The sequence below is a fragment of the Castanea sativa genome, chromosome 8 (assembly GCF_040712315.1).
Source record: "Castanea sativa cultivar Marrone di Chiusa Pesio chromosome 8, ASM4071231v1".
Taxonomy (NCBI): Eukaryota; Viridiplantae; Streptophyta; class Magnoliopsida; order Fagales; family Fagaceae; genus Castanea; species Castanea sativa.
This window is the reverse complement of record NC_134020.1, coordinates 42926552-42942619: the sequence shown is the minus strand read 5'-3', so window position 1 is coordinate 42942619 and position 16068 is coordinate 42926552. Positions and strand designations below refer to the sequence as shown.

The following is a 16068-nucleotide window of genomic DNA, read 5'->3' as shown; positions in this document are numbered from 1 at the left end:
TATATATATATATATATACACTAGCTTGTAACTCAATGTATATATATGGATACACTTAAAAATATACAATAAGATGCATAATATACTTCCTATATATATAATTTAATACTATTGATAGTGATTTTTATATTTTGTTAACTCTTTAAAATTTATTGTAAGGAAATTATTAGGATAAAATGTAAATTGTCCATATATTTTTTTAATTTTTATTATTGTGAAGTACTTTCTTTTATTTTTATGATTCATTTATTCTAGACTTTTTGGTTTTTGTACTTAATAACTCACCTGGATGAATATTTATGATGTGGTCTTACATTTAATTATAAAATTAAGAAATAAAACTCTTTAAGAATAAATAATTTAGGACACGTGGCATAAAATTAGACAACAATTGGAATCCAATTTAAAGCCTAATTGGATTTCTCTCAGTTTTGCCTATATATATATATATATATATATATACACACACACACACTAGCTTGTAACTCCATGTATATGTATATGTATGAATATACTTAAAGATATACAATAAGATGCAGAATATACTTCATATATATATAATTTAATAATATTGATAGTGATTTTTATATTTTGTTAACTCTTTAAAATTTATTGTAAGGAAATTATTAGGATAAAATGTAAATTGTCCATATATTTTTTTAATTTTTATTATTGTGAAGCACTTTCTTTTATTTTTATGATTCATTTATTCTATACTTTTTGGTTTTTGTACTTAATAACTCACTTGGATGAATATTTATGATGTGGTCTTACATTTAATTATAAAATTAAGAAATAAAACTCTTTAAGAATAAATAATTTAAGACACATGGTGCAAAATTGAAATTTTAATTTGAGTTTTTCTCAATTTCACCTATATATATATATATATATATAGAGAGAGAGAGAGAGAGAGAGAGAGAGAGAGAGAGAGAGAGAGAGAGAGAGAGAGAGAGATTGGAGACTTAGAGTTGCTTTTTTCTTGTTTCCACCCTAGTAGGATAAGATAAATTAGATCATTCTTATCAAGAATGCTAAATATTTTAGCATTTAACACTTCAAAAACCTACTTTATGAATTTTAATATACAATTTTATAATCCATCAAACATCAAACATTATAGTTTTTTTACAACTTCATTTAAATAATAATAATTTTTTTTACCACTTTCTCTCTCTTTCCACCACTTTCTTCTCAACGGCTAGCCACTGTCAGCCACCACCACCATAAACCATTAACATTCAACAGCAAACCTAGACCGGCCAACCCACTGCCACCACAATCAGCATATATCCAAAAATCAACCCCATAGCCAAAAAAAAAAGAAAAAAAAGCAACAACAACAACAAAAACTAAACTAAACTAAACTCGAGAGAGAAGCTCATCGTGAGAGGAAGAAAGGGAGACGGAGATAGAGCGGCGAACAAAATCCACAAACCCAAGACCCACGGCGGCCACGACAAGCAAAACCCGATCTCAACCCCAGCAAAAACCAACCGCCCCGATCTCAACCCCGGTCACGTCAATGATCTACAAACCCAGACCCATGAACTCAGACCCACAGACCCAGACCCACAAAATCGCTAGAGCACATCAGACCACAACCCATGACCCATGACCATCGGCGGAGCACAATTATCGGTAGAGCACACTCATCGGCGAACCACAAAGAGAGAAGAGAGAAGAAAGACGTGGAGAGAGGAAAGAGAAAGATAGAAGAGAGACAGAGCCTAAGGGAATAAAAAATCATTTTTGTTTTACAATTGGAGCTATAGTGCGGTCTCAAATATAAGATTGCTATGTAGCTTGAATCTTAAAACTTTAAGATTTAGCCGGTTTAATGGAGTGGTCTTTTTATCTCAAAAATGCTAAAAAATATGATTTTTAGCATTTGAGAGGCTTAATAAGAATGCTCTTATAACTTTACATTTAAAAACTATTTTATAATATTTTTATAAATTATGAATATGACAAACTTATACTAGTTCACACGTGACCCACGCCACAAATTTTTAAAGCTCTTGATAAGTTGATATCACTCATCAAAGTCAAAGGCTCAAAGCCATGTAATTATTTCTATTTTGTAAACCTTGTTCTTTACAATTCAATGATTGTTTTCCGACTCACATAGTTTATTTATTTAAATTTTTGATAGAAACTCACATTTATTTTGGTATTGCAACAATTGCAAGTTGGCCATAAATAATAAACAAGCTATCCTCAAATAAAATAATCAAATACTACTCCATAAGGAGCAATAGAGCACAAGTGACCCAAAAAACACATACTATTAATTTAACCTCACAGTACAAACACATCACATAAAGTGGGGTAGAACTTGAATCTGCAATAGGCCAATAGCTTCCATCCCATTCTAGAATGAGTTTCGAAAACACAGTTACGCATTTCCCGCCCTTGGAGACACATAAAACGAATCTTTGCATAGAAAAACAAGACTAAAATATATTTATTTATTTTAATAAAGTAACTTCAATTTGTCTCATATATATATATATATTCATTTTGATAAAGCGAACAGTAAAAAGTGTTCACTATAAATTTAAATCCTAAGGGTCTATTTGAAAAATACATATTTAGATAATATATTAATAATATAGCATACAAAAGAAACATATTTTGATAATATAACTTAGGAAATTAGAATTTAGATGTGATAATCTTTCTTTCAAAAAAAAAAAAAAATCCTTCCAAGTATTTATTTATTTAATAAAAAATAACCAGCAAAAAAAAAAACAAAGAAAAAGAAAAGCTGAAAAGCAAAGAAAAAATGGAGTCTAGTAGTACAAATACAATTCACCAAAAATATAGGACCTCCAAGTTGAATACGGTAAACCTCGCCTTCCATAGGAGACAAAAATTGTCATCTCCCAGGGCTACTTTCGGTAATGCCAAATTACAGGTGTGCTCTCTTTCTCTCTCTTTCTCTTTCTCATTCCCCGAGTCTTCTTTCAATTACACCAAGAAAACCGAGCCGTACAGTCTCTTCCAATATCCCCAAACTCTCGCTCTCTCTCTCTCTCTCTCTCTCTATTCTCGCGAACCCTAATCTTTTTCTTCAAGAATATTCAATCCCTTCAATCCAGGCTACAGGTTTGTTCTTTAATTCAATCTTCTTTCCAATTCAATATTCACGTATTTGTTTCTTGCTCTCTGTATTATTGAATTCCTCTAATTTTTATTTTTTTTTTGAAAAATCAGATTTGAATCGATCTTTGTGTGTGTGTGTATGGCGAACGGTACGGATTCAGAGGAGTTCGTGTTGCTATCTCGGGTTCGGATGGGTCACAAGCGCGAGTTCGCCTTCGCAATGAAGGCGCAATCAGAGATCTGTGGGTCCTTGGGTAGGACCCGGTCCAGGAAGACCCGGAATGAGGCTGTGGCGACCAACAGAAGCAAGAAATTGAAGAAGTCGGATCCGAAGGACGCCGAGAACGACGAGATTATGGATCAGAAGGCGAAGGATTTGGGAGATTCGGGCGATTCGATGAGCGAGGAGGAAGCGAAAAGCGACGTGGTGGACCTAACGAGCGACGACGAGCCGAAGGGTCACGTTGTAGAATCGGAATCGGTCGGAGAAGGGGGTTCCAAGGAGGACACATCGATGCCGGTTTTCGACGAGGAATTGAAGGGTGGAGTGGTTGAAACGGTTCAGAGTCTTGTGAAGGGAGAGAAATTAGTGTGTGAAAGCAAGCCGAATGTGAATGAAGAGATGAAGGCGGAGCCGGGAGTCGAGAAAACGAATGAGGATTTGGTTAAGGATGAGAAGATTGAGGGGGTTTTGATTAACGAAGATATTAAGCCGAAGAATGTGGTTTTAGAGACGCCTTCAAGGAGGTTTACTCGTTCGGCATTGAAGCCGCGGCAAGAGAAGAGTGCTGTGAAAGAGAGTGGTAAGATAGTGGTTGCAAATGTTGATGATGGAGTAGGTAGTTCGTCGGGTATGGTTGCCTCGACTTCGGCTGATATGAGAATGTTGAAATGGAAGAAGTTCCCATCAAAGTTGAAGGATTTACTCGAGATGGGTATTCTCGAGGGAATGCCAGTTAAGTATGTCCGGGGTGCCAAGGTATTAATTTTAACATTGCTTGGTTATGGGTGTGAATAAGTTAAAGTGGTTTTGGGTATGAAGTATTGGCTATGTGTCTTTTTGTATTGCAGGTTAGAGCAGCTGGAGAAACTGGGCTGAAAGGTGTGATTAAAGGTTCCGGGATATTGTGTTTCTGTGCCAAATGCAAAGGGGTTGAAGTGAGTGTTTTGGTTATTATTTTCAAGTTTAGTTTTTGGAGAACCCATTAATGTAGTTGTTCTTATGAATCATTGTATGCTTTATTTTTATGTTGAATGTAGGTTCTTACACCCACTGTGTTTGAGCTGCATGCTGGCAGTGCAAATAAACGTCCACCGGAGTATATTTACCTGGAGAATGGGCACACTCTTCGTGATGTCATGAATGCGTGCCTAAATGCTTCGTTGGACACTTTGGATGAGTTTGTCCAAAATGCTATTGGTTGCACTGCTTTAAAGAAATCGTCCATCTGCTTGAATTGCAGAGGTTGCTTTTACCCGCCATTAATTGGATTTAGTGTTCATCTGCATGTGTGTGTGTTTTCCTGGAAAAAATGTAATGTTTTGGATGTTTAATGGATTGCAGGGCCTATTCCTAAATCTTACAATGGGAAGTCAATGCTGCTATGTGAATCATGTGTGGAGTTGAAAAAGTCTCAAGTCACCCTAGCTCAGACTATTGATACCAGCAATAGGTATGCATTATTAATAACCTGCCATTGCACTTATATTGTTTTAGACCTTTCTGGCACTGCTGAGTTGACATTGTTTATAACATGGCTAGAGCTTGTTAGATTTTGATTATCTTGAACTATAGAATTCATCATGAACATTGCGTGTAACAGTTTAACACAATAAATTGGCAGGCTTATTATTTAGTACTATAGATATTAAATTGTTAGCACACATTTCTGAGGTGAAATTAGTGTTTAGCAATTTCCAGATGCATATACACTAGGAACCTTCTGGAAGTCTTCAATTAGGAAAGATGGTGTTCAGACATGATGCTTAGCGGGCCGATTATGGAGTTGTGATTTCTTTGGCAAATTATAAGTTTCATTGTAGTGGTGATGAGATAGGTATTGAGTTTAAATGCATTACCTTATTTTTAAGACTTCTTAAAAATTGCTCGTCTTTCAAATTTCCCTGCTAATTATGGACTTTCCTTCATTAGTTTGTTCTTAATGTCTGTTAACGCTAATAGATGGGGAGTATAATAAAGAAATAGAAATAGCTCTTATAAAAAAAATCAAGAAACACAAATAGGCTATATTATCAAGGAGGTGCTTTAGAGCAAAGCTTAAACTTACTAGTTAAGTTTATGATGCTACCTTGTTGTGCCCTGCAAAACCTAATCCGATTCTAGGATTTTATACTTTGCCTTCATCATGGTTTTAAAACTTGGCATTTTTTATACAGTTAAACTCACATTATATGATTAAATAAGGTAGGTGTAGGTAAAGTAGAATGGTGACACATAGATTGCGTTTATATTGGTGTTTATTTTCCTATTATATGACGTGGATGACTGGTACTTGCTGGTGGCATATATAATCATTGTTGTACCAATAGTTTTGGGATATAATCAAATGAGGTAGTTGTAGGCTGCTATAATGCCTTTTTTTTTCATTCCTAGATTTTCTTACCCTTTTAAATTTAGATTATATTATAGGCGCACTTTTTGTACACCTGCTGATTACTTGAATTTTCCCTCCCATATTCTTCAATAAAATATCATCTTTATAATTAAAAAGCAACAGTTTTCTTTTCTTGATTTATTTTCATAAACTCTGATATTTAAAAATTGTTTTTTTTTTCAATTTATTTCAGATCACCAAAACCAGTTTTGGTTCCAAAGTCATCTGAAAATGTTTCAAAGTCACCTGAAAATGTTTCAAAGTCACCTGACAATGTTTCAAAGTCATCTGAAAATGTTTCAAAGTCATTTGACAATGTTTCAAAGTCATTTGACAATGTTTCAAAGTCATTTGACAATGTTTCAAAGTGTACCTCATCTCGAAGTAAGAGCCAGGGAAGAATTACTAGAAAGTAAGTATCTTTCTAATTTTATTATTCTGCTCAATTTGATACACGTCGAGTAATTTTCTGTTTTGTAGTGATTCCAATTAGAATGTTAAACTTTGTCCTTTCCTTATTCTTTTGAAAGGGATCTACGCTTGCATAAGTTGGTTTTTGAAGAAGATGTTCTGCCAGATGGGACAGAAGTGGCATATTATTCTCGCGGACAGGTTGTAGCAATGACTAGAATATCAACAAACCACATATATATACATACACACGCATGCACCAATACATTAATTTGTTAGATTTCTTTCTGAGTAGTGATTTATTGGCAGAAATTGTTGGTCGGTTACAAAAAGGGAATTGGAATCTATTGTACTTGCTGCAACTCTGAGGTAAGTTGGTTTTTTCTGATTATCATGTATGCCAGAAATGTTCACTTTCTTTTGGAATCTTTTCTGAGCTGTTATATTTTCTATTGAATATTGTGCGTGCCAGAGATTAATCTTATTGGCATATTTTGAGCAGGTCAGCCCCTCACAGTTTGAAGCTCATGCCGGTTGGGCATCACGTCGCAAGCCGTGAGTATTTGTTCTACTCATTTGTGTGGTTGAGGTCAAATCATGTGGTATTGTCTTCTCAGTGGTCCTGTAGTTGGTGTACATCTGAGTCCAAATCAATTGTTTCCTTATTTGCCAATTGACATGATTCTGGCAAGACTTCCATGGGCTGGGTCCATGCATATTTTGGAGACAGGATTTTTAGAAATTGACAAGAAATAAGTTGTATTAGTTTTCTTTATTTATTTATTATATCTTCATTTGACTTGCTCTTGTTTGTTTGGCAGTTACCTACACATTTACACATCTAATGGAGTGTCTCTGCATGAATTGTCTATATCACTTTCAAAAGATCGGAAATTCTCTACCCATGAAAATGATGATCTCTGCACCATCTGTGCGGATGGAGGGGATCTCCTGTGCTGTGATGGATGCCCGCGGGCCTTTCACATAGGTGAGATTTTGTTTTTCTTGAATACATTGTGTGATTGGATCATTGGAACCTTTTACCTGATAGTAAAGATCCAATTTCTCGTATATTATAGTTATGTGCTGAAATTCCTCCGGATTATACTGAGAGGGAGAGGTGCATATTGTGTTTTGAGTTGCAAATATATATTTCTGTAACTTATTTTTTGCCTAATTCTTTGGGAAAAAAAAATTCTGTGAAACTGTGGACATCATAATTTAGCACCTATATGTATGTATATATAGGTTTGCGTTCTTGAGTTTCTTGTAACTGTTTGTGTGAATGGCCAATCTCTCTTTTTTATTAATCACTGTTTAGCATGCACAATTTGGAATAATTGTGGTTCTTCCTCCAATCTGCTTGAGTTGCATTTGTGATGTTGGTTAATTTGGCTAATTGCAGAGTGCGTCCCTCTACCAAGAATTCCGAGTGGTACTTGGTACTGTAGGTATTGCCAGAATGTGTTCCAGAAAGAAAAATTTGTGGAGCGTAATGCTAATGCTGTAGCTGCTGGAAGGGTTGCCGGAGTTGATCCTATAGAACAGATAACCATGCGATGCATTCGTATTGTCAAAACTCCAGAGGTTGACTTTGGTGGATGTGCATTATGCAGGTTCTTTATTCACTGTTCTTGCTATAAGAAGTTTCTATATTAGGTTCAGAATTTTTTTCTGCCTTTAATTTCTTTGCATGCATGAATCCCGGAAATATAATGGTGCAGCACATATAGTATGAAATTTTAGCTATACCTGATGATTTAATGGCTATCAGCAATCTGTAACTGAAACTTGAAGGGCCTTCAATGATTACTCATCTGTTTTTGTTGATTGACCAATTTCTTGTGATTTAATCGAGACCAGATTTGTTTGTTGCCGTGTGTAATGATGAGGTGTTTTTCTTCTACCCATTTTTTGGGAAATAATTTTAAACTTAAGGTTAATTTCTTCTGCCTTCCCTGTACTTAGTAAAAAATAGACAGCACTTGTACTTCTGAAAATTATTCATACTAGCAGTGTGCCTGTGTGATGCACAGATTAATTAAAATTCATATGTAAAGTAAGGAAAAGTCACAAATATTGGTAGAGTCAAAACTATGAATTAATTAAGAAAAATGAAAAATGATTTATTTTTTAAAATCAAACTAAAATTTATGGTAGATGATATAATAATGTAAAATAAAATAATGAAATTTAATTTCTTTTAAGAATTTCCAAACTTTTTATAATAGAATTTAAATTGAAATAGTTGGAATATGGGTAATGGAGTTTTATTTAGAGTAGAGTTAGCTTAGTAAAAGAGTTTTATCTAGAGTTGAATTAGCTTAATACTGTTAATGTATTTACGTGCAAGGTGGACTCTTATTATTCAGTGCAATAAGGAGAGGGGTACACTTATCACAACGATGGCTTCTAAGACCTAACCTTATTATGTAGTATATGATTTGCAATATTCCTGTCTAGTTTTCTGGTTAATTGCAATGAAACTAAATGGAAAAGCCAATATCATATAACCAGCAATATAGCCAAGAATATTTCACTGTGAATAAGAAAAGAGGTTGTAGACTATGGTACTCACGAAAATTTAAATCAGATAGAAAGATCCAAAATATCAAGTAAAGTGGATGGACTACTTCCATTTGACAGTGAATAAGAAAAGAGAGTTTGGACGAAGGACAACTTGATTCTATCAACAGAAATCTCTTGAACCTCAAATGCCTTCTATTTGCTTCACTCCAAATAGTCCAGATGACATAGAAAGGCATCACATTCCAAGATCTTATCCTAAACAACACAGGTTTTCTTCACTTACATTTTGAGCAAAGCAGACACTGGTTTAGGCATAACCCATCTCATACCAATGCGTTAAACAGTAAATTCCATAACTTTTTACCCACAAAGCATTGAAATATATTTCCCCTAAGTTGCAACCCAAAAAAATAAAAATAAAAATGCAACTTTCTAGGTGCTTTTACCATCCAAATAGCCTTTCAAGGGAGACATGAATTGATGATTTCTCTTAAAGACTCATAATAGGATTGGAATTTGAAATTACCATTTCAGAAAAACTTCCAACACGTTTATTATCTATTCCAACATTTTTCTTGATAGAGCAGAGTAAGTAAAAAAGTGTTAATTGATCACAACCCTCAGTCTTGAACCTCTTTCACAAAGATAGGATTCCAATGTTCCATACTGTCTGCGAGCTTTATATATTCATTCATAGCTGATTTATTTGCAGCAAGCATAAATAGCTATGGAAATAAGGCTTTCAGTTGTTGATCAGCATACTATATATCATTCCAAAAACTTGCTCTTCTAGCATTACAGATTTGCATTTTTTGTTAATGAGTGAGAGTGGCAACCAGCTGTATTGCTTTTCCAAACTCCCACTTCATGCTTACTTCTAGCTGGATTTGATGTCCAACTCCCCATTCTTCCCTATATTTGATTGCCACAAGCTATTTCACAATGATGAACCTCTTTTAAGTTTTTTATTTTATTTATTTATTTATTTATTTTTATATAAGATAAAGGTAAATTAGTCAATTTACATTTTCTATTGATGTATTTCTTTGACATGGATTGAAGAGCTAATTTACCTGTTAACTTTATAGATATGGAGTTAATAATTGTTCATTTAGCATTATCAACGTTTACACCTTCAACTTAACAACTTCTGATATGTTTGATTGGATTCTTGCAGATGCCATGATTTCAGCAAAAGTTTTGGTCCTCGCACCGTTATTTTCTGTGACCAGGTATCTTATTTTCAGATCATGTCTGGACTTGTCAAGTCTTAGTTTTGAAGTGCTTTTGCATTTATAGTTTGTTTATTTACGTTGCTGATATTGTGCACTCTTCCATCAGTGTGAAAGGGAATATCATGTTGGCTGTTTGAAGGATAACAATATGGAGAATCTTAAGGTGTGAATTTTTATTAATCAAGATTTGCAGCTTATTGTGACCATAATTACTTATTTCTTATTGTGACCATAATTACTTATTTCTTATTTGCAAATGTTGACATTACTTTTCCACCAGGAATTGCCAAAAGGGAAGTGGTTCTGTTGCATAGAGTGCAACAAGATTCATTCTGCCTTAGAAAATTTGGTTGTTGAAGGAGAACAGATGCTTCCAGACTCACTTCTGAATGCTATAAGGATGAAGCATGAAGAGAAAGGTTCAGACAGTGGTGCTAATTTTGATATAAGATGGAGGGTTCTTAATTGGAAATTGGTTTCTTCTGATGAAACTAGACAGTTGCTATCTAAGGCTGTATCCATTTTCCATGTGAGTTATTATGTATTTCTATATTTATATTTGTGATTTTCCATTACCTAAAAAAATTTGTGAGGTTCTATTATAGTATGCTTCTGGTAGATCAAATTGTTACATCTTTTGTTGTCATGCAACTTCTCACATAATATTAATGCATTGGTCATGCCTGATTTGCTTTTAGCTTTCGTAATGCATGTTGATATTTTGACATATTTTGTCTTGACTTGAGGGGAAAGATTTTGCTTTAAAGTACTTATTGGGTTTTTTTGGACATGCTCTAGGAACGTTTTGATCCTATAGTTGATTCCGCTTCAGGTCGTGACTTTATTCCATCAATGATATATGGGTGAGCATTAATATTCTCCCTCTTCAACACATATGTGTGTGTTTATTTATTCTACCTCCATGCTTTCTTTCTTTGTTTTATAGAACACCCAATTGAATCTAATATTAAATTGTTTTGCAGAAGGAATATCCGAGGCCAAGACTTTGGGGGGGTTTACTGTGCTGTACTAACGGTCAAGTAAGAATCATGTCTCCAAAGTGTTTTACTAAATAATTTTGTAGAGCAGAAATATTATTCTGATAATTATTCCTCATTATGCAGCAAATCAGTTGTGTCAGCTGGAATGTTTCGTATATTTGGGCAGGAAGTGGCAGAGCTTCCTTTAGTAGCAACAGATACTGATTATCAAGGACAGGTAATTTATCTACTGCTGGGATGATTATTTTTTGCTCTGGATGGTGGAACCTGTTCTGACTTGATGAACATTGTTTTGGTAGGGTTACTTCCAGTCCTTGTTTTCTTGCATTGAAAGGCTGCTTAGCTCTTTAAATGTGAGAAACCTTGTGCTACCAGCGGCTGATGAAGCAGAATCAATATGGACAAATAAATTTGGTTTTAACAAAGTAACCCAAGATGAGGTGCGTGTTTCTTCACATGTTCAGTTTTGGAGCATAACAAATATAGGATTGAGTTTGATGTGTTCATTTTCCATGTTGCAGCTCAACAAGTTGAAGAAACATTACCATACTGTTATATTCCAAGGGACATCAGTGCTGCAGAAGTCAGTCCCTGAATTTGCTGAATTATTGGTATGAAGGTGTTGGATTGTCTGGATTTTTTCTTTTTTTGGTGAAATGGAGAAGGCATTATTTTGCGGAGGCTTTTCCTTTAAGATGTATAGGATCTTTTTGTCTTTGGTGTACAGAAAAGTAGACATTACACCTCTATTTACAAGCTGATATATTTTTTGTAGCACAGATATGAGAGGAGAGATCTTAGTCAGTGGAAATTGTAGAAAACTAGAGCAGGTTGTTGGGAACTTGCAAAATTTTGAAATGTGAAGGGTCCTAACTGTTGTTGGTTTTGGCAATGAACTTCAGAATTTTTCCTTTTCAGATTTGGGCTTGCAATAGTATTTAAGTATGGAGAAGAAAACAAGGGGGCTTGTCGTTGAATGCATATGTAAATTATATACGTCTTGGGTTAACTTGTACTATAATCCATTTGCTTGCAGTAGTGTTATTTCTCACCATCCTAAGTAACACCCACCTTCCCAAGAAAAATCCCCTAGGAAAACACTGTTCAGCCATTATCTCAATCTGATGAAGACTTTCTAGTTAAGCCTCATTTTTTGAGAACCATCAGTTTCTCGACCAGTAATCCGAATTCTATCAGGATCGATATAATATCAATCTAAGACATCTGTTGAATAATGATTACCTTTTATTATTAGGCAAACCTATCTATTAGTCTTTGGGGTAGGTGTGGTTTGAATTGTTATTTAATAATAAGAGAATTTATTATTTAAGTTAACGAAAAGTTAAGTTAATGAGAATTTATGAATTATTAAAGTTTATTACTTTTTAGTAAAAGTTTCACTTCAATATAAAGCAATATTTTTTTATAAAATGCATCTTTTTGCACAAGGGACGGAGGAGCTCACTAAATTGATTTTTATAGAATGCATCTTTTTGCACCCGGGATGTATGAACTTACAAATCTCTTGGTCTGATTTTTGCATATGATATATGTTTAGTGCATGAAATGAAACTAGAAGCGAAGTTAAAAACTGATTAAGTTGGACTAAATTAGAGTACATAGAATGTAAGTTTAGTAAAAATAGAAATACAAATGAAAGGGTGATAAGAATTGATGACCAAGAGATGCTAAAGAGCAAAACTCTTGATATCTTGAATAAATAATTCATAAAAATGTAAAGAGACTTGATGACCAAGAGATGCTAAAGAGCAAAACTCTTGATATCTTGAATAAATAATTCATAAAAATGTAAAGATTGGGAAGGATGTGAATCATTGGATTAAAGTAAGGTGGATGTAGTGAAGATGTGCATCAGAAGTATTGTGTGATCATAAAATACCTATTAAATTAATGAAAATATTTTATAAAATTATGATATGATGTGCAACCTATTTATTTAGTTAATTTTTTTTATAATGTGTGAACTGAGTAGTTTAATTATATTTATAATTATAGAAAATTTTACATTTATTTACAAATAAAAAATATTAAGCTTAATCAAACAGGATCCAAGACAGCATAAAACTTGGTGACAAAAGCTGTTGGCTAAAACTTTCTATTTAAAATTTTTTTTTAAAAAAACAAAAAGTTCTTGTTACCGTTGAGAAAGCTCAAAGCAGTTTCGGAAGCAAATTCTAGACCCATTATTAATCAATCGGGCAAAAGCTTAAAAGCGGGAAAAATTGAGAAAATTTGAAATTCAAAACTCACGAGAAAGCCGTTTAACTTACTTTCCAAATATAAAAAATATTCCACTTATAATTAACACAAATTATAGGAAAGCAAATTTACATTGTGCTCCCTCACTTCCCTCTGTTTACTTTGAAATACCCTTTCACCGCATTTCTCTCTCTCCCTCTCTCTCTCTCTCTAACCCTCTTTTGTGCTCCTCTGTCTCTCACTCACTCTCTCTCTCTCTCCCTCCAAGGTTGGACTCTTCTCTTTATCCTTTGATTTCCAAATTTTTTGAATCGATTTCCAATTCCAATATTAAAATTGTGTCAATCTCTTCACAGATCGGAAATCCTCAGTAATCTAATCGTCGCAAAAAGCTTCAGTGAGCGAGAAAAATGGGTCAGATCCAGTACTCCGACAAGTACTTCGATGACACTTATGAGTATCGGTAACCACCATTTCCTACTCTCTCTCTCTCTCTCTCTCTCTCTCTCCTTTTATTTTAATGAAAATTTTGGTGAGAGAGTGTGTGTGTGTGTGTGTTTTTTTCTAATCTGCGATCTTCCGTACAGTCATGTGGTGCTACCTCCTGAAGTGGCCAAATTGCTTCCCAAGAATCGTCTTCTCTCTGAAGTAAGCAATTTAGGGTTTCCATAATTTTTCGGCTTTTATTTTTATTTTTATTTTTATTTATAAAATACTCGAAACGTTTCGTTTTGATTTGTTTTGTTGCGTTAATGATAAAGTAGAATCGGCACTGGAAATTTGAACCTGAGATATTTAAAACGTTTTTTTTTTTTTCTGTGCGTTTGTATAAACTGTTGTGAATCAGTGTATTGAGTTTAAAATGAGCGTTTGTAAACGAGAACTAGTTGTGGTTGGATTTAAAAAAAAATGCGCTTTTAGACTCCCTAATCGCCTAACCAAATGGACTCTTTAATTGCAGAGAGAAGCTTAACAAGTTTTACTAAAGTGGATTAAGTATTTGGAATTTAATTAATCTGGTTTAGTTCTTATTTAAACTGCTAAATAAGAATGGACAATAAGGTTCTAGTTAGGTATAACATGGTTCTACACTCGGGTTGATGAACAAATACAAGGGTCTGAAACTTTGACCTTATTTTCTTTGCTATTTGATTTATCGAGTAATGAACCCGAATAGGTTTTTCAGTTTGTCTATCCCTAAAACTGAATGTATCAATATGCTCTTCCAATGACTTTATGATGGACTTTTGTCGATTTCTTTCTCATATTTGTTTATTGCAAACCAAGACTATCGATTTTCTTGTTTTCCTTTAGTTAAAGAACCATAAATATTAAATATTATTGTGAATAACGAAAACGAAATGCAAATAATGTTTATTTTTAGAGCGCTTATTTTGAGTTTTGTTCTTATTTTTTGACATTACTTTTAGAACGAGTGGCGTGCAATTGGGGTTCAGCAGAGCCGTGGATGGGTCCACTATGCAATTCACCGTCCCGAGCCACACATCATGCTCTTCAGGAGGCCTCTGAACTATCAGCAGCAGCAGGAGAACCAGGCCCAGCAGAACATGCTTGCCAAGTGAACTTTTTCGCTTAGTTCGCTTTTAATCTCTAGAAGTGAAATGTTTAATGGTTAGTAGGGTTTCTGTTTGGATAAAAGAAATATAGTTTGGATGTTTGGAACTTGGCTATGTACTGTTAATTCTCCTATTTGGGGAATTTTATACTTGTCTTGGGTACTGCATAGAGATATGTTGGTGTACCTCTGGTGAACTGTGCTTACATAAGGTGTTCTTTTGGATGTTGTGGATTTTAGCTTTTAATGGCGGATTTCGATTGATGGTGTTGCTTTTATGGTTCTGTTTTTCCTGTGGTGCTGGTTTTTCTGTTGTTGGAGATCACAAAAGTAGGATAATGTTTGTGTGTTCTCACTGTTTTTGCCTTTTTTTTTTTTTTAAATCTCTAAATAATGGATTAATATATGGTCCTAATTGTGTAAAAGATGCTTGTTCCTTAGTTGACATTCAAGATCTAGGACAACAATAAGTAGAGAAAATTGTGGTGGTTAAGCTTGGCCCTTTTTCTTGTATTACTAATTTCTCCATTATTTTTTTGAAAGTACGAAGGAAAGCTATGGTGCAGCTGGGCATCACATGGAAGTTTGTTCCATTCCTTTTTATTTCTAAATATGATTTAGACTCACTATTGAAATAACAATCTAGTGTCTGTCCAAACTCTAAGATTTTACTAAGGGTCTATTTGAATACAATTGAAAAGTGAAACTGAAAAATACTGTAGTAAAATAATTTTTTAATATGTGAAAATCACTGTTTATTGGCCTAAAATTAAAAGGGCTGAAACCACAAAACGCTAGAAATGTAGACGTGGGTAGAAATAATTTCTATTCAAACGTATACTAAACAGACATTCTAGAAGGGCATATCACCTGCAACAAGTGAGTATGCGATCTTTGCAATGCCTTCAATTGGAACCCAACTTGTTATGGATTTTGGGTTTGGCTATGGGAGAGGGAGATCTGTGTTGGCTTTTCGGCTACAAGGAGAAAGTTTAGTTTGTGAGGTTGGTTTGGACGCATTATAGGGATTGTGTATTCACCCTTTGTGGGTGATATGCTCCCAATTAGTGCATAGTGTGAACAAAAATTTCTGAAAATTGCTAAATGTATTACAAGATTTTTTTATGCAAGTCAATGATGTGGAAATAAATGTGATTGGTGGGATTTAACTACCTTCTAAATGAAAATTTGAAATTTTTTAATATTTTTGTGTAATTGGTGATACAATAATATGTAAGCATAGTAAAATAATATGTAAGCGTTACTTAAAATTTCCAATAAACCATGTTGAAATGATATGTTGTAATTGTGGCAATTTATAAAATCATTTAAGTGTGTTTATTACATTGTTCATTAAAGAACAAAAGTTGGTC

General features: G+C 34.0%; 2 protein-coding genes across 3 annotated transcripts; both read left to right on the top strand.

Moving 5' to 3' along the window:
• Nucleotides 1-2943: 2943 nt before the first annotated feature.
• Nucleotides 2944-11816, top strand: LOC142607585 (uncharacterized). Its single transcript, XM_075779127.1, has 19 exons — nt 2944-3111; nt 3220-4087; nt 4180-4266; nt 4369-4573; nt 4673-4781; nt 5917-6135; nt 6254-6335; nt 6444-6503; nt 6637-6689; nt 6956-7122; nt 7540-7750; nt 9841-9895; nt 10005-10061; nt 10179-10427; nt 10697-10761; nt 10882-10938; nt 11023-11116; nt 11199-11339; nt 11421-11816. Exons 2-19 carry the CDS (start codon nt 3248-3250, stop codon nt 11514-11516), a joined length of 2847 nt encoding a protein of 948 aa, XP_075635242.1. The 5' UTR covers nt 2944-3111; nt 3220-3247; the 3' UTR covers nt 11517-11816.
• Nucleotides 11817-13213: 1397 nt separating this feature from the next.
• On the top strand, nt 13214-14973 carry LOC142607756 (cyclin-dependent kinases regulatory subunit 1). Of its 2 annotated transcripts, XM_075779366.1 has the most exons (4): nt 13214-13387; nt 13476-13582; nt 13707-13767; nt 14550-14973. In XM_075779366.1, exons 2-4 carry the CDS (start codon nt 13530-13532, stop codon nt 14700-14702), a joined length of 267 nt encoding a protein of 88 aa, XP_075635481.1. In that variant the 5' UTR covers nt 13214-13387; nt 13476-13529; the 3' UTR covers nt 14703-14973. The 2 variants fall into 2 exon arrangements, with proteins under 2 accessions (XP_075635481.1, XP_075635482.1); XM_075779367.1 differs by lacking the exon at nt 13214-13387 and having other exon boundaries at nt 13394-13582.
• Nucleotides 14974-16068: the final 1095 nt, after the last annotated feature.